At 42.6% G+C, this 17,856-nt stretch overlaps 1 protein-coding gene across 1 annotated transcript; it reads right to left on the bottom strand.

Moving 5' to 3' along the window:
• Nucleotides 1–1,451: 1,451 nt before the first annotated feature.
• Nucleotides 1,452–8,795, bottom strand: TTR (transthyretin). Its single transcript, XM_039254453.1, has 4 exons — nt 8,681–8,795; nt 7,631–7,761; nt 4,993–5,128; nt 1,452–1,704 (listed from the first exon to the last, which is right to left on the bottom strand). Exons 1-4 carry the CDS (start codon nt 8,747–8,749, stop codon nt 1,597–1,599), a joined length of 444 nt encoding a protein of 147 aa, XP_039110384.1. The 5' UTR covers nt 8,750–8,795; the 3' UTR covers nt 1,452–1,596.
• Between the last annotated feature and the right edge of the window lie 9,061 nt (nt 8,796–17,856).

The raw sequence follows: 17,856 nt of genomic DNA, 5'->3' as shown, positions 1-17,856 counted from the left end.
TGTGTCCCGAGTCACCATTTGGAGGAAAGCCACCCTGCGACTTACCAGGCCAAGAACTCCTGTACTGAACATGGTGCGAGTGAGAAATAAACTTTGGTTTTGTTGAGCTACAGAGATAGGGATTGTCATCATAACTGTGATTGTCATCACAACGTAGCCCACCTCAGTACTCCCTACATGTCAGCATCTTCCCTCATCATCTGTTCCCTCAACGAGTCACGTGGTTTCACTGGTCTGGCCTTGCACTCTCTGCTCTCTGCCTAGACTAACTCCTCCCTTTTGGAGCTGGTGAGCCACCAAGATTCAGAGATGAACTTATTCTGAGTCCCTGTCTGACTTTACCAGGCTGTGTGCTACTCCCTCGTTCCTCCCCTCACTGTGCCTTGTACCATAGCCTCTGTCAGATCACGTTGACACTGTCATCTTCTCAAAAGGCCGTGAGCTCTTTAAACACAGGCACTAGATCTTATTCTGTATGTTCAGAGCACTGAAAATAGCACTTGGCATGTAGTGGCTTTTCCGTACATGAATTCTGAATTAGTCTGAGTGAATTGAGGGTGTGAGGGCTCTCTGATTACATCTTTTAGTCAGCTGACTGTGGGGTGTAGTTGGTCAGAACTGAATTAGAGGGCTTGAGTCACTGCAGGTGTGTCCTTGTGTGGCTGTGCTACTCTGAAAATCAGTAAAGCATTTAAAAGGAATGCACAGAATAAAGAAGTGGGTCATCGGAACTTATCTTTTGCTATTCACTGAAGGTTAGAGGAAACTCGAGCCTTCTCATTTTCAGAATGTGGGTTTTTTTTTAATTTTAAAAGAAGAATTTTTAAATGTTTATTTATTTTTGAGAGAGAGAGAGAGAGAGACAGAGTGGGAGAGGGGTGACAAGAGAGGGAGGCACAGAATCTGAAGCAGGCTCTAGGCTCTGAGCTGTCAGCACAGAGCCCAAGCTGGGCTGGAACTCACAGACTGGGATATCATGACCTGAGCCAAAGTTGGATGCTTAACTGAGGCCCCCAGAATGTGTGTGTGTGTGTGTGTGTGTGTGTGTGTGAGAGAGAGAGAGAGAGAGAGAGAGAGAGAGAGACAGAACATGTGACATGGGAAGGGGCAGAAGGAGAGGGAGAGAGAGAGAATCTTAAGCAGACTCCACACTCATCATGGAGCCCGATGTGGGGCTCCATCCCACGACCCTGGGATCATGACCGGAGTTCAAATCAAGAGTCAGATGCTTAACTGAATGAGCCACCCAGGTATCCCATCAGGATGGATGTTTTTAGTGGCCGCAGACCATGTGAAGTATGTGCTTAGCTTGAAAGACATTAGGAATGGGGATTTCTCCCAGAATTCAGCCAGACATTTTTTGAGTTCGCTTCTCTCTGAAGTTTGAATTTTTTTTTTTTTTTGAGTGGACAATAAGGGAATAAAAAAGTGAGTTCAAATGAGACAGGAAGTGCTTTAATAGGAATGTTTTATTGACTCTGCCCGAGCTTCTAGCATAGCTTATAAAGTGAAAACACTGCATTAATAAAAATGGAACATTATTGGTTACACAAAACCCTGTCCTTTCTCTTTCAAATCCACCAAGGGAGAAGTCCTTCATTCTTTGGGGTTGCTGACGAGGGCTGTGGTGGAGTAGGAGTAGGGGCTGAGCAGGGCAGCGATGGTGTAGCTGCGGCTGCCAGAGTCGTTTGCTGTGAACACCACCTAAGAGAGAGCAGAAACAGGGTCCATTTCTAACAGAGCCTAAAAACGTGAGTCAGAGGCAGAGAGACCACTGGAAGTCCAGTGCCAATTTAATTCATTTTATTTTATTATTTCTTTTTCTGGAACAGTTTGAGCAAAAGGCAAAACTCCAAGTACACTGGTAAGACTCTGGGAGCCTGGCACAGCCCTTGGAATAAGATTTCTTTACTGCCGCCTGTAGAATCAGGTCTCTCTTTTTTGTTTCATTTTGTGTTTTACAAATGCACACTAAAATTCAGAGTGGCCCTAGCCTGACTGAGAGAAATCACAGAGAATCTAAATCTTCTTGTCCATGTTCTTGGTTTTAGAAAAAGGAGGAGAAAAGGTAATAACCAGCATTCAGTGACCTGAAGGCTGAAGAATGGTGAGTGCCATTCATACTGCAATACCTAGAGACCTAGAATGTTAGAGCTGGTAGGTAATACTCTTACTACTTAATTTAAAAAAATTTTTTTTAAATGTTTATTTATTTTGAGACAGAGAGAGAGAGAGAAAAAGAGAGAGAGAGAGAGAGAGCATGAGCAGAGGAGGGGCAGAGAGAGAGGGAGACACAGAATCTGAAACAGGCTCCAGGCTCTGAGGTGTCAGCACAGGGCCCACTGTGGGGCTCAAATCCACAAACTGCGAGATCATGACCTGAGCTGCAGCCGGACACTTAACCAACTGAGCCACCCAGGCGCCCCTCTTACTACTTTATAGATAAGTAAACTAGATCTCTGAGTTAGTGTTTGGCCCAAGTTTATATAGGACAGAGCCAGGCTAGAAGTTAAGGCTCCAGTCTACAAACCCAGAGATTTCTCTCCCCTCTATTCCTTTGCATTTTTAAACATAGAAAGCACGTATGTTTTTATGTATATAACAAGCAATGAAATATGGAGTAGAAGCATCATACGGTTCTATTTACAATAACAGAGTGTGGAAGATAATGTGGGAATTTTGAAATAGACATGCATGGGTTGGAGCTCATTTGAGCTTTTCTAAATGGACAAATTGCTAACAAAAGTGTTATTCCTGTTAGCCATGTACTTCAGGAGAGTTTAGTAGAGATTCTGAGACTCAGTCACTGGAATAGTCTGGGAGGGATGGATCTGACTCAGGAGAGTGATGAGGGGAAGTGAGGAGGTCTTTAATTTTACTTATTTTGTACACAGGCCTTGGAATGAGCTTTGGACACATCCTGGATAAATATGTTTTGTTCCTAATACGCAAAAAGGAAGTCTTGATTATTTGGGGACAGGAGAAAAAAAGATCTGATTAAACTGTATTGAAAATGAAAATAGCATGAGGGCAAGAGGAAGTGAGAATCACCTAACAACCTCTCAGAAGAAGAAAAAGCATTCTTTAAAGGCCAAATGTCTAAAAGGATGAGGGAAAGCTTTTTCTCTCTCCTAGTGACATTGGCCTCCAGCCCTACTTGAGTCTTCCTGAGAACTGTGGGTGGCATAACCTGTGCTCAAACTCCCATGAAGTGGAGAGGCCTAATGGTTCCACAGGAAATTTCCCAACTTTCTCGGTAAGTATAACATGGCCACCTGTGTCACTGGCTAGGGAGAAGGTAGCTAATGCTGAAGAATAGCAGCTATCTCGGGAGGTCTTGATCAGGAGAAGCTGGTGGGGAAGCAATTCATGGCTGGACCTGCCATCACTAGTGGCTGAACTAAGGCCTTGGGGCTTGCTCTCGCCTACCTGCTCTGTCTCACTCTCCATATCCATTCAAGCTCCACGTAGGGCTGAATGTGTGACCCAATATGTCCTACCTCAGTCCCTCTCCTTCCACACCAAGGGCAGGAACGTGTTTTCACCTCTGAATTTCTAGCATTTAGCAGCATGTTTGACACATAGAAGCCTTTTATTTTCAAGACGTGAGGAGCTGAATTAATACTATAGAGTAAATAATAGGCAAGACAGCTAACATCTAGTGAATAGGAGCAACGTATCATGGGCGGTCTGGCAGCGAATCTTCTCACATGGTCTCATGAGGCTGAGACCAGAGCAGACAAATGTTCCAAGGAGGCTGATCCAGGGCAAAGGCTGAGACTCTAGGGGCAAATGTTTTATGGTAGCACCTCTTAGCCCTGGACTATCTAAACTAGGCTCTTTGTCTTGCTGCCCCACGGAGAAGGAGCAGCCAAAGGCAAAGCTTCTTGGTAGAATGGGGCTCCCTGGATGCCTTGTGAGCCCCAGAAGTCAAGCAGCCCCCCTGCCTCAGTTTTTCTGGCAACAACACTAAAAGAACCATTTTCTGTCCATTTAAAGCCTCATCTGTGACTAAGCCAGAGAGAATGGTTCCCTTTCATGCTGAGCTATTTTTGATGCAATTATTTGATCTTTAGCTCTGACCAACATGTCTGGATTGTATTTCCATGACAGCCATCTGTTTTAAATGACTTAAGGAATTACACACAAGGAGGAGACAGCAAGATTGGGCCCATATATAACTCTGAGGTTCCTACTACTTCATCAGCAAAAAACAGAGTATGAACCAAGGGTTGCAAATGTGGCTTTATTATTTTTTTAGCCTGGCTTCTTGTTGGAAGAAAGCTGAGGCCCACCTGAGGCTCAACTCAGCCTGGGCCCTGTTGGTAATTATTTCTGCTCCTCCCTTTACTAGCCCGTGACTTTTGGCAACTTGTTAAACTGCCCTGTGCCTCATTTTCTTTCTTTGTAAAATGAGGATAATAGTAGGACCGATCCCAGTGGGACGTTCGTGAGGATTGAATAAGTTAAATGTAGAAAACACAACAGCCTGGCATGGGGTATAGGCTTGATAAGTGGTATCTGTTGTGTTGCCCTTATTATTTTGAATTTACTGTCTCTATATGCATTACCCCAAGTCACTTACCCAAACCTCTGGGGACCAGGTTGTTTTGGGATAAAGTGTGTTTTCAGATTTTAGAGAAGTAAAACGATGTGTCGATGTTTGTTACCCTAGGTGGTGGGATCTGGAGATCTGTCTAATAATCCAACAGGTTAACAGTTCTTCAGCTAAAAATTTTCCTATTCAGTGGAATGAGAGAAGACAATAAGAAGCATCGTGTAGATTCAGGTCATGTTACTCAATGAGTTTCCACCAAACTTTGCCTTTCAGAGTGTTCTAGATTTCTGACTGTAGAAATAGGAAAGGGAATCTGTGCTAATTCAGTTTCCCGATGGCATTTCCATGGTATGTGATGTGCAAACTGGGCATTGCCTAGGATCAAACACAAAAAAATAAAAATAAAAGCAATTCAAGTGTCTCTATACTCTCACCTCTGCATATTCATGGAAAGGGGAAATGCCAAGCGACTTCCAGTAGGTCTTGGTGTCTAATTCCACTTTGTATACCCCTTCCACAAAGTTCTCAGGAGTTGTGAGCCCATGGAGCTCTCCAAATTCACTGGTTTTCCTAGAAGGTACAAAATTACAGGTTACGTTAGGCATTAGGGGAATAAATGCCATGGCAAGCATGGCAAGGTGATACCACACACACACACACACACACACCCCACATATGTGCAGTGTATGTATATGAGGGGATATATATATGTATGTATATGTATTTTTTATTTACAGTAAAACCTTGGATTGTGAGTAACTTGTTCTGCGAGTGTTCTGCAAGGTGAGCAAACATTTCTAACAAATTTAACTTGATAAATAGGCCATGTTTTGTGATACAAGTAGTATGTAATGCCGAATGTCACATGATCACAACTGACCCAAAGGTTCTTGAAATTTGCTTTGATATACAAGTGCTTTGGATTACAAGCATGTTTCCAAAGTGAATTATGCTCATAAACCAAGGTTTTACTGTGTATATATATATTTTCTGAATATATATTCAGGAAAGGAAGAAGGGAAGGAAAGGTGAATTTTCTGTAACTGTCTGAAATTAACTGTCAAGAAATTTGTCAGAAATGTTTCAAAAAGCTTATTGCAGATTTTTCGTAGGAGAACAGAAGATATAGGTATAATGTTTCACTTCAATAATAGTCATTGCCGGGTGCCTGGGTGGCTCAGTCGATCAAGCATCTGACTTCGGCTCAGGTCATGATCTCATGGTTCGTGGGTTCAAGCCCTGTGTAGCACTCTGTGCTGACAGCTTGGGTCCTGGAGTCTGCTTTGGATTCTGTGTCTCTCTCTCTCTGCCCCTCCCCTGTTCATCCTCTCTCTGTCTTTCTCTCTCAAAAATAAATAAACATTAAAGAAAATTAAAAAAAATTAAAATCACATTGTGATTTATGATCGGTGTTTGGGTGAAGGTTTGTAACTACCCCTCAGAAGTGTCCATAAGCTGCCCTGACTCTGAGGTTCACCATGATATCAGGGTCTCACTCCTTCCCCCCTGGCAGCAGGGTGTCTTTCAGAGGCAGTATCATTGGTACACACAGGGGGAACTCCTAAGTATTAAGCATATGAATTTTTTATTATTTATATGTTTAATCTCTTTAGTAACACTTTGCCAACAATAACTACTAGGCAGGCTCCTTTTTAAAAAATGACTGGGGATCTTCTGCTTCCCTTCATGTGCCAGCTCAGTTGCTGATGTTAGAAATTGCTCTCCCTTAGATCTCAAAAACTGACAGATAAAAGTGGAAATTGTCTTCACTAACTTTGATCGTTGCCTTTCCACCTTTCTTCTTTTCCAGGAAGAGAATATTCAATTTCTTTCTTTTTTTTTTTTTTTTGTCTTGTCATAAAAACGTTCACATGAACATCTGAATATTTTAGGTTTTCATTCTATCTCTTGCTTAGAATATTCCCTTAAGTACTTTCCACATTGTGCTTGGCATTTTAGATAAACATAAATGAATTCACAAATAAGGACTCAGTTGAAACCACACCAATGAAAGTGGTCTTCCCTGCAATGGTTGAAGAATCATGTGCTTCATGGGATTCAATGAAAACCCACAGAAATTTACCTTCCAGGAGACATAAACTCTGAGCAGTATTGTTTGGTGCTGAGGATTTCCTGGTTGCCCGTTCTTTCAGTTAGCTGGTTTTGATTTACTAACGTGCATTTTCTTTACAATTCTTGCTAATGGAGGTGGCAAAACTCTACAAAAAGTAAAGGTGGCCGATGAAGGGGACAAGTGATTGTTGTACCTTATGTTGGGTGATGGCTCTGCTTTGCATATTTGTCTTCCTTTTCTGTGCCTTTCTGTTACTGAGTGTGACAGCCCCAGCCTTGCACAGAGTAGGTGCTCCACTGTGCTGGGTTCTGGATGACCCAGGTAGACTACTGACAGGTGCCTGGTCAGGGCTATCCCTCAATTCCTTTCCCCTCCTTAATAAAGTAACACACATTGTTAACTTTTTGCCTAAAATTCCCAAACACAGGAGCCTGGCTGGCTCAGTCAATGGAGCGTGTGACTCTTGATCTTGGGGTCATGGGTTCAAGCTCCATGTTGGGGGTTGAGATTACTTAAATAAATAAATATTAAAAAATAAAATTCCAAGAGAAGGACCCTAGCTTGAGTGTTATGCAAGGGCACCAGGGAATCTGTGACACTCTTGAAATTATATATATGGTGTGTGCATGCATGTGTGCGTGTGTGTGTGTGTGTGTGTGTGTGTGTATGTGATTTTTCTTGATGTAGAGAAACATAGTTTTCATTACCTTCTTAAAGTGGCCTGTGACCCAAGAAGGCAGTGAACCGCTACTGGAGTAGATGAGGCGCTGGCTCCTTTTCCCTGCCATCTGCTCTGAATGCTGCTCACCCTCCTGGACACTCCCATCTACACAAAGGAGAGGAAGGCATCCTCCCCAGGGCCCACTTGACCTCTGCCTGCATTTTCAATCTACCTGAAGATTTCTTCAGCGAATGATGTGAGCCGTTCTCTCTAACAAGTAGTGGAAGAATGAGGAACTAGATCAAGGTCCCATGTCTGGGTTTCTTAGGCAGCTTACCCCGAGGCGAAGGGCTCCCAGCTCTCATCAGCAGCCTTTTTGAACACTTTCACAGCCACGTTGACGGCAGGACTGCCTCGGACAGCATCTAAGACTTTGACCATCAGAGGACACTTGGATTCACCAGTGCCCTGGGCATAGAGAAGACCAGTGAGAGGTCAACAAAACTGGTTAAGAGTGAAAGGATCTGTTCTTTATGGTGTTAGAAATCTGGAACAAGGCAAGAAGTCCATGCCAACTCCATTTTCAGCAATGTGAATGTCGACAGTTAGTGAGCTCCCCTGCTCAGTATAACACAGACACGATTGTTCCCAAAGCAAGACTGGTTTCGGCCCCCGGACTTGCTGCGATCGACCTGGAACTCGTGTAATGAATTTTAAGGGAGAAAACAGGCCCTCTGAGAACTGGTGCTGTGTTAAGCATTGCCATTTGAGTGGCAATGTGGAATTTAGTGGAATTACTAAAAAGATGCAATGTGCCACAGGACCAAATAGTTTGTTTTTCCTGAGAACATTTTAGTCAGCTGCTGCTGTAGTAATTCCCTGTTACTAGTTGTAAAATAATGTCAGACTACTTCAGGATGCATTTTATAGTATTAATTAATTCTTCTAGAGGACTTGAGAATTCAGTAATTGACTAGAATGTTGTCCACCCAGCCTTTCAGAGCTGAATCAATAGACACATTTTGGTTAGCTGAAGGGAAATAAACCTTATAAAAGGAAGTATTTCTGAAAACGTAATATTGGTAGCTTAATGAATCATATCTTTATTTCTACCACATACTCGAGGACATTGAGGGCAGGAGTCAGGCACGGTAAACTCAGTGCACCGAAGCTATAGTGGGGAGCACCCAGGGTCCAAGCTCCGGATCAGTGAGCTCTGCAGAACTTCATTCATTTTGCAGTTTGACTCGATGATGTTTAAAAGTCGATGCTGGGTACCCTTCTCCTAGTAACACAAGCCGCCTGGCAGAGCTGAGAGAAGGCACCTCTGTTTCATCAGGTGTACATAAGAATCAGATAAAAGGACTTCACAGAATCAAGCACTCACCGCAGGGCCAGCCTCAGACACAAGTACCAATCCGGCAAGGCAAAGGAGGAGCAGATGAGGAGAAGCCATCCTGCCAAGAACGAGAGAGTCTCTGTCTGTGCTGGCCGCCCCCAGCTTGGGGCTTTTATACTCACTTCTCCCAAGCCATCCCTCTGATCCCTGCCAACATGACTCCAAACCTGCTGATTCTGATTATTGACTTAGTCAACAAAGAGAGAATAAGTAACTCATACAAATATGAACCTTGCCTAGAGAGATTAGAGCGTAGGAACATTAGCTCTATGAAATATTCTTATTCTTAACAGGTCATTTGACCAGCTAGGTCACCAAAACAAAATAAGCAAAACCAAACAAAATTATTCTCCCTCCTTGGCAGGATGCAGCAACATTCTTGGGATTTTTTCCCCTCCCTTACCGATTTCTCTGCATGCTTTTCCATTTACTATACATTATGTCTTTCGTTTTAGATGCTGGATGAAAGTTGTAATAATTTGTTTCACAAAGAATGACATTTGGCCACACAGGGTTAAATACAGTGCATTCAAAAACATCACTGCACTTGGTATACGTCCATGAGTCAACATGAGAAAGCTTTTACAGTGCTTATATTTTAAAACGCCTATGTTTTAGCCAAACTAAGTCATCTGGAAGCTTTGCTTACTCAGCAACTTCCCCACCAATTTTGTGTTCTTCCCAGACAAGGCTCATCTCAATCCCAGAAATAATGATATATGTCACACTGGCATCAGTGACCCTGAAATACAGAGAACCAGATAAACTTTACTGCTTCTCCTGCTCTGATGTGCAGAAACCAGGCTACCCAGCTGGCTATCAAATCTCAAGAATCAAAATCCAGGAGCAGCTGGCTGACTCGGTTGGTGGAGTGTGTGACTCTTGATCTTGGCGCTGTGAGTTTGAGCCCCATGCTGGGTGCAGAGATTACTGAAAACAAGAGTCACAATTCACATTTCTGGACAGAAGTAAAGATGACTGTGAGAAATAGAAGCTACGGCTGACAGCAGAGTCTCTTCCTCCTCATGACTTACACGTCTAGAAATTATCATTATTTAAGTAATAACTCAGGTGTATGTGTGCACACACAATGTGTATGTGGCTTTGATCATGGATTCATGAAGACAAGATTGTCCTTACAGACACGTGCAGAAGATAAGACAAAACTTCTGGACAAATACACATCAAGGAGGAGTCTAGTTTGGAGAAGCGAGGGCGGGGAAAGAATTCCCACAGCTGACAGTCAGGCTGAAAGAAAGTTGACAAGCAATCATGAAGGATAAATGGCTTTCAGGGAGAAGTGGAAGAACAGGGAGGCATTTCAGGAATATGGAAGTGTGCAGAAGAAGACTTAGGGACCACAGGAAAGCAATAATGAGCAAATCCAGTTCTGAGTATAGCTAGGAATGGAATCCTATAGCCTTGGAGTCTGACTCTGACATGGTGCTGGAAAGAGTTTTGAGTCTGGAGATAGATAATCTGAGTCATCCAATTCCTAATTCTGCTGCCCTGTTTCCGGGGTGACCTTCTCTGAGTTATTTAATACCTCAGCCATGCAGCTCATGCATTTATAAAGTAGAAATATCTAATATTTTAGTTCAAAGGACCTTTCTAATAACTCTTAATATGAGATGATATAAAAGCTCTTTGTAACCTTAAACCGCTGTTCTGATGTCAAGGATAGTTACAAAGATTTGGTTGAACATCTCTGCTAAGGAGAAAACCATTTCTCTAATGTTTCATCTATATTGTCATCTGATTTTCTCTTGACATGTTTCCATTGCTCAGAACTTGGATGGAGAGGCTGTTTTCTGACTAGCAACTCTAAATATTTGAAAAATTTCTCATATCCTGTCAGTCTTCCATCTCAGCACTACTCTCTGTTGGAACCTGGAAATGTCGTCTGCAGACATTGTGAATAGGCAATCCCAGGCTGCCACCAGCTCATAGACATGGTATGTATGGCTGTGGAATGTTTCTTTAAATATTCTGAAACAGTTGCTGAAATTAAACGCTGAGACAGTGCTGTGGCTTCTGAGTGGCTCAGCTGGTAAAGTGGCTGACTCTTAATTGCAGATCAGGTCATGATCTCACTCACTGTTGGTGGGATCCAGATCTGCATCAGGCTCTGTGCTGACAGTGTGGAATCTGCTTTGGATTCTCTCTCTCCCTCTCTCTTTGCCCTTCCCCCACTAGTTCTCTTTCTCTCCCTCTCTCTCTCAAAATAAATACACTTTAAAAAAATAAAATAAAAGTTGAGACATTGTGTAAACATTTGGATTCCTGGCTTTTCTTGAAAGATCAGAAAAGATGGCAGCACTAGGCCTTCATTGACACATGGCAGGGAGCTCTCAGACTTCACAACTCGCCAGGCCTCCCTCCAGCTCTGAAGCTAGGGAACATTTCTAGTGGCACTATCTGGCTGGAGCTTTTTTCTTTCCTTACCCATGCCCTGTTTGACTCATCTTCTTGGAAACTTGGGTTCACAATCACTGGTCTTCTAACAGGCATTCAGATGGTGAATGACAGCTTGGTTTTGGTTTTTGTTTTTGTCTTTTGTTTTGTTTTGCCAAACAGATAGTCCCACTTCTTTGAATGATTCCTCTTCAGACACATTCCTGAAACCCTTATCACCCAGAACTTCTCCCTCTGACATACTCGCACTGGCCAATGTTTCTCTTCAAATAGGAGCATCCAAGGGAAGCAGCTAAAATCACCTTTTAGGTGAGAGAAGAACAAGTAGGAAGGAAGAAGAGAAAAGTGGAAGTGCATTCTTGGTCAAAGGAACCCTTGTATGGAACAAGTGGCCGTGAGAAATACAAGAAAAGTTCAGTGTTTCCTGCCTGAGAGGCAATCTTTGATGACTGAGGGTCACATGGATAAACACAGGCTCACTGAGATAAGAGGGCCTGCTGTCCCCAGGTTTATTTGACTTTGTGAAAGCTCTTTTAGCAAGATGGTTAGCGGGATCCACCAAGAAGGGTGAATAAGGTCAAAGGTCACCACATTCCTGGAGTCCTAAGTGGTTGCTGTAGTAATTGTGCTCTAGGGCAAATATAAGCAACAATAAGGATCCAGGGCCAGAACACAGAAGGTGCATAATTGAAATATTTATGCCATCCATTTGTCTTTTCGTTGTCATGTACTGCTTTTCCTCATATTCTGACCATGGGACTGTAGCGTCAATGTTCCACTGAAGTAAAAAAGACTAATTCGATGACAGCGTTCCTCCTCCTACTGGAGACTATGAGGTGGTTAATGGACAGTTCTAACTTGCTCTTAATTTAAGTGTCTTCTGCTCTCTCCCTTGTAATGAACAGACTTCTTTGTATATTTTAAAAGTTATAATAGATTAGCTCCTTTTTCTTCATTTAATTTCTGAGGGTGCATGCCAACTACTAACCAGTGATCTGTTGACCCCGAAACGCCTATTAATATTATTGCAAGTAAGCTGATTAGCCACAGTGGACAGTTGGTTGGCCAAGTACTTGGACTGGGTCTCACAGGAAGGCCTGGGAGTGGTGTGGGGCCCTGGATCTTTGCAGGGTAGAGAATTCAATTTTGCTACCTCCTCTGGAGGTGAATAAGCCCTGTGGGTTTGATTAATGGTAAGTAAATCATAAAAGACTCATTTAAAACCATAATGCCAATTTAATTAATAGTCAGATGGTTGCTGAGTAGGCAAGGAATTGCAGGAAAGGAACGTGACTAATTTTTGGAAACCATTTTATCCAAACTGCTGAAGAGCCTAGAAAAGTTTTCTCACTTCATCCTAGTGTATGTGTTCCTTGTGCTCAGAATGCGTGTGTTCACCTTATCTGGCATATCTTGCTAACTGAATAAACACTGAAGAAACCTTTTTTTTTTTGTCTCTGCTTCTTTCATTGTCCATGTGGACAATCATGCAGGTAAAGGCTAGTGTTAGCTAGGAGATCTTAATTAGACCACATTTTTTTTTTTTTTTATCAAGTGTAAGTTTAGTTTCACGGTTGAATTTTAGTGCCCAACCGAGTTGGGAAAGACAATCAGGAACTCCCCAGTATAAGAATCTTCCACAGCTCTTACCCCGCACACTGCCATATTTGGGGACTACATAACTTCAAAAGCAGCAACCTCAGTCCCACACCAAGCTTGAGAATTGACCCCATCTCTATCTGGGGGGCTTTAATTTACCTTATGTTAGTAGCTCAGATGATTCAAAGTCAAAACACCTATGCCTGGGTCCAAGGTTATATCTGTCACAACAATCACACACTTGCTAGGGATTTAATCCATTAGGAGTTATTAGATGAAGTTAGAGTTTTGGCTTCTAGAGCCACTCAAAGTTCACCCATCTCCACCTATGATGGAGAGAGGTGTAGACAGAAGAGGAGATTCAAGGTTTTTTTTTTAAATATAGCTGGCCGGTTTTCTTTGTGTTTCTCTGTTTTCCTCTGCAGCTCTCATGCACCTGGTGTGGCAAAACCGGCCTGAGTTGCATGCCACTTGGATGGCCCTATGTGGCCATCCTGTGAATATCCTGTGAAAGGTAAGTAAGAACCAGGCTGTGGCTTGATGGAAGGGTCGCATGGAGCAGACTGCTTTCTTCTCCAAACATGTCTTTGTGATTGCCTGATAGCTTGGCTCAGTTCACCAGGAGACTGCCTGGCGTTTGGGTCAATAGTACCAGCTAGACTTAAAAAAGTTTTATTCTTTTGATTTTATCTCTCTATCCATACCTCCTTTAGAATCAGCTTAGGACCATCATCCAGGATCCATATCTTGTTCTCTTTTTTTAACTTTATTTATTTATTTTAAGAGAGAGAGAGGGAGAGAGAGAGAGAGAGAGAGAGAGAGAGAGAGGAAGGGGCAGAGAGAGAGGGAGAGAGAGGAATCTCAAACAGCCTCTGCACTGTCAGGACAGTGACTCTCAAGAACCATGTGATCATGACCTGAGCTGAAATCAAAAGCCGCATGCTTAACTGACTCAGTCCAGGTGCCCCGGGATCCATATTTTGGTCACTTTTATATATCTTTCAAGTTTGGAAATATGACTACATTGGGGATATTTTATGTTCATCAGCTGAATGAAAGCAAGCAACTCTTGGGTATCTTCTGAATGTGTGCCATGTGCTAGCCATCACTGTGAGCGATATCAAGAAGCATATGTCTCAAAGTTGCTTGTAATTTCATTATTTAGAAAATACATTTGTCATTCAATGGGAAACAGTTGATGAAGTACATAATTATTCAGAGAAGGAAGAAGTCACTTTTGGGCTCATGGAAAGCTAGTGTAAGAAGTGAGGTTTAAATTTATCATCAAAGATAAATATAACCTAGATCAGAGAAAAGGAACAATATGTATGATTTCTGTCCCATACAAGTAAGGAAGCATTTGAGAACCTCAACTGGACCAAGTGTAAGGAGATGTTAGTGCCATGCATACTGTGGTACATGGAATAGTGGAAAATATGAAGTTCAGGATTAGGAACCAAGCTAGACAGAGAGGTTAAGATGAGGAATGAGGCAGTGGGCTAGTAATGGAGACAACAGAGCTGGCAGATTAGGAGGGGTAAGAGGAATTCCAGAGCCTGAAGTCTGATGGAGTGTGGACTGAAGAGGGTTCTAGATGCTGTGCTTTTCCAAATTTTCCACTCCTGTAAGGATGATAAGATCTGTAACATCATTTGGGGTAAATGGAAGAGTCTGCTCCATTTGGAGGTGATGAGCCTAGTGAACCCAGCTCCCCAAACCCTACCTAGCTACTCCAAGGGCAGAGGGGACCATCCCAATATATCCTATATACTCCATTTGTTACATGTGGATTGAGAATTTCAACCATGACATGTTGAGACCTAGTTATAAGTGTTTGGTTATATTTGCTGTTGTTATTGCTGATTTTATTGGGCCCTTGGAGGTGAATATGTGAAGGATAAGGGAGCTGGTCTGAGCACTGAGCTGTAAGGACAGAGCAATGTGGAAACCAGAGAGAGCCAAAGTGCAGAAGTGAAAGAGTATCAAGTTTGGCCTGAGAACAGGATAGAGACGTGTCTACTGTATGAACCATGGATTGATGAACCCTAAGGAGATGGACCAGGAACATAGTTCAGAGTTAGATTGTGCAAGCTCTTCAATGCTTTCCTGGGAAGTTTGAGTTTTACTTATAACCAGGGAAATAAACCTTCTTGATGATTTTTGAAAATCTTTATAAAGATGCAATTTCCATCAAATGGGCAAATATATTTTCTTAATGATTAAATTATAAGCAACATTAAGGTATATGATTTTGGTATCTCCCACTGTGGTAGGGACATATTGGTTCACCTTCAGAAGGTGTTCGATTACAGTAGCCTGGAGCACTCTTCCTCATGAGGTCGGTGAGGTCGTCGTCACTAGGATATCCATGTGAAAGCTCCACGGCCATTGGTCAGGCCTATTATTCAATGTAATTGACTTCCTTTGTAATCCTCTATATTTAACGTTATGCATGATGCAGTTAAGAACCCAGGCAAAGAGACAGAATGAGCCTCAGTCCAGCATAGCTTGGCTGTAATCTAATGGAGTGTGTTAGCATACCTAGAGAAAGAAAATGGCAATCATCCCTGGGGTTGGTCAGTAGTGGAAGGAATTAAAAAGGAAATTGTGATGTTGGCTGTTCGGATTAGAGATTTGTAGTCTTATGGACAGGACTTTCCCTGGGGTAAAAAATAGTGCTGCAGAGATTCCCCACGGAAACAGGACATGTTGGTCCCCCTGACCTGTGTGACTGTTAGGTTTGTTATGGGATATCACTACACTGAAATGTTTGTTTATATAGCATTGTGAGCTTGGTCATTGAGAGCCCATCTCTGAGATTTTAGATGAAAACAGTGGCTCTGAGCTTCCACAATTGACTTTGGACATTGATTGGCCTATGTGAATTGGCAAATTCACCTAGGTTAATGCCCCTGAGGGAGAGGGCCAGCTGGGCTTCACGTGGAGAACTGACCTCATACAATGTTACAATAGTTATTGGGCTCATTTGGTATCACTGGTTTAGAAGCAAGGGGCACTGTTCAACACATAGTGGATTCAAGAGGATGTCAGAAGGCCAGGGTGTTGAGGAAGATGGAGGGGAAGAAATGACTTTTTATTTTAGAACTTAAGAAGATTAGAAAGTGTCTCTCTGATAGACATAAGGCAGTGAATAAAAATAACAGCATAGTAAACCGAAGTTCTCATTTATGGAATGAGAGCATTTACATATCTAAAGGCAGAGGGTAAAGGGACAGTGCAAGGTTAACCCTACTCAGATGCCTCTGCAGCAACATTACTGCTCATCAATTTTCCATATAATCTTTTCTATAAGCTCCTGCCAAACTAATCTTCTTAATGCATACCTCTCATTACATCACATCTCTCTTCAAAAACTTTCTCTCACTCTCCATGGCCAGCCAAGTAAAGTTGAATGTCCTTTGTGTGGCATTCACAGGTGGCCAAGACTTAGCTCTTCTCCGTCTTCATTTATTACTGTTGTCCTTCAAACACCAGCGAAATGCCAGACAGTTCCTGTGACCTGCCCGCCATGGCCCTTATGCCCTTTCCTTGTCCATTCTCCTCCGGGCTGCTAACTGAAACAAAGAAGCAAATAAAGCTCCCAGAGGCTTTTTAGTGTGTGAAAGACAACCTGTATGGAGGGAGAGGCTTGAGACAGAGGTTTTCAGAGAAGAGTTTTGGGAGCCCAGCAAGGTGCTGATGAAGGCCATGGTCACAGAGAGAAAAGGCCAGATGAATGACAGTTATGAAGGTAAAACTAGGAGATTCTGGTTCCATCAGAAGTGGAAAGTGGGTGAGAAGGAAGAGCCAAGCAGTACTGGAGTCTTTTAGCTTGGGAGGTTATTTGGATGATCAAATTATTTGCCATAACAGTTAGAAAGATGAAAGAAAGTGAATCTAGTTTGGGGCATTTTGAGTTGGGAGGGTTGAGGGCCAGGCATTCATGTCCAGACAATGGCTGGAAATAGCCTGGGAGATGGAGCTTGATGGGGATCAGGCTGGTGATGGGGGTTTCAGAGTCATGAGCATGTGGGTTGGATTCCAGCATTTGGAGATCACCAATAGCCATTAACAATAAAAAATTTGAAGATGAACCTCTGGAGTCAACTAACATCCATTTGCTGACAAAATCAAAAGAAGATTGAAAAAGGTTTTTCCCAGGTGGAAATTACTTCTCTCCTGTGAAGTGCTTTACACCTCTCTTAAACATTTATGACGTTCACCAGACTTGTTTGTACTCAGTTTCTCTTTCCTGACACACTAGCACCTGGGGAACAGAGGCAATACCTTCTTACTTTTTGCATTCTCAGTCCCTGGTGCAGGACCTGGCACATAGGAAATGCCCAAATAATGCTTATTGAATGATTCCATCAAGGGATGAAATCACTCCCAGTTGCAACTAAGTTTTGCTTTCTCTCTTAGTGAGTCAACACTGCATTGCTTTCTATAACTGACTTTTAGTGTTTCTGATCTTGGCTGAATAATTTAACTGCCATTTGCCTATGTTCTTGGTTGCATGTCTTAGCCAGGCTGAGTCTGAGCTCTGAGCTCCTGTTGCATCCCTGACCAGTACCTTTGTTTCCTGCCTGCTCACCTGGGACCATCTTCATCTTCACCCAGGTTATTTTCCATGGACCTCTATCTGGCTTCTGTATTTACCTGAGGACTCAGTTCCTCATCTTTGATGAAGGATTCAAATCCAATCCTTTACTATGGTTCAGAGGGATGGATGGAAGCCTTTTTCTTTGACATTGGTATGGCTTCTAGAACTTGCACTCTCGAAGACAATTTCATCTTACTTACTTAGCTCAGAACAGATTTGGAAGTTGGAACAAATGGCTTTATTCTGAGTTATTGGATAAATCTTTTGAGTCTTTGGGGTCAGAGAAGCAACTTCTTCCTTACCGCACACCCTAGACCAGTGTTTCCTAAAGTGTTTGGCCCCAGACCAAGAGTGTGAGCATTCCCTGGAAACTTGTTACAAATGTAAAGTCTAGAGAGTCACCCCAAACATATTGTAATCTGAAACTTTGGAGGTAGGACCTAACCATCTGTGTCTTAACAAGATCTCCAGGTGATTATGACATATTCTCAAGTTTGAAGACCATTGTGTTAGATACAATTTATGCTCAAAAGGAAGGTTGGGTCTT

Source organism: Hyaena hyaena, unplaced genomic scaffold, assembly GCF_003009895.1.
Source record: "Hyaena hyaena isolate Hyena2069 unplaced genomic scaffold, ASM300989v1 scaffold_490, whole genome shotgun sequence".
NCBI classification, from domain to species: domain Eukaryota; kingdom Metazoa; phylum Chordata; class Mammalia; order Carnivora; family Hyaenidae; genus Hyaena; species Hyaena hyaena.
Note: the sequence above shows the minus strand (reverse complement) of the source record. Positions and strands in the feature narration are given on the sequence as shown.

Bases quoted from the DNA above. Each gene is read 5' to 3' on its own strand.
- TTR (XM_039254453.1), bottom strand. From the start codon at position 8,749: ATGGCTTCTCCTCATCTGCTCCTCCTTTGCCTTGCCGGATTGGTACTT. The intron at 7,762-8,680 runs GTGAGTGCTTGA...CTCTATGCCCAG, and splicing joins TGTCTGAGGCTGGCCCTGCG to GGCACTGGTGAATCCAAGTG. The intron at 1,705-4,992 runs GTGAGAGTATAG...GCTCTCTCTTAG, and splicing joins CTTTCCATGAATATGCAGAG to GTGGTGTTCACAGCAAACGA.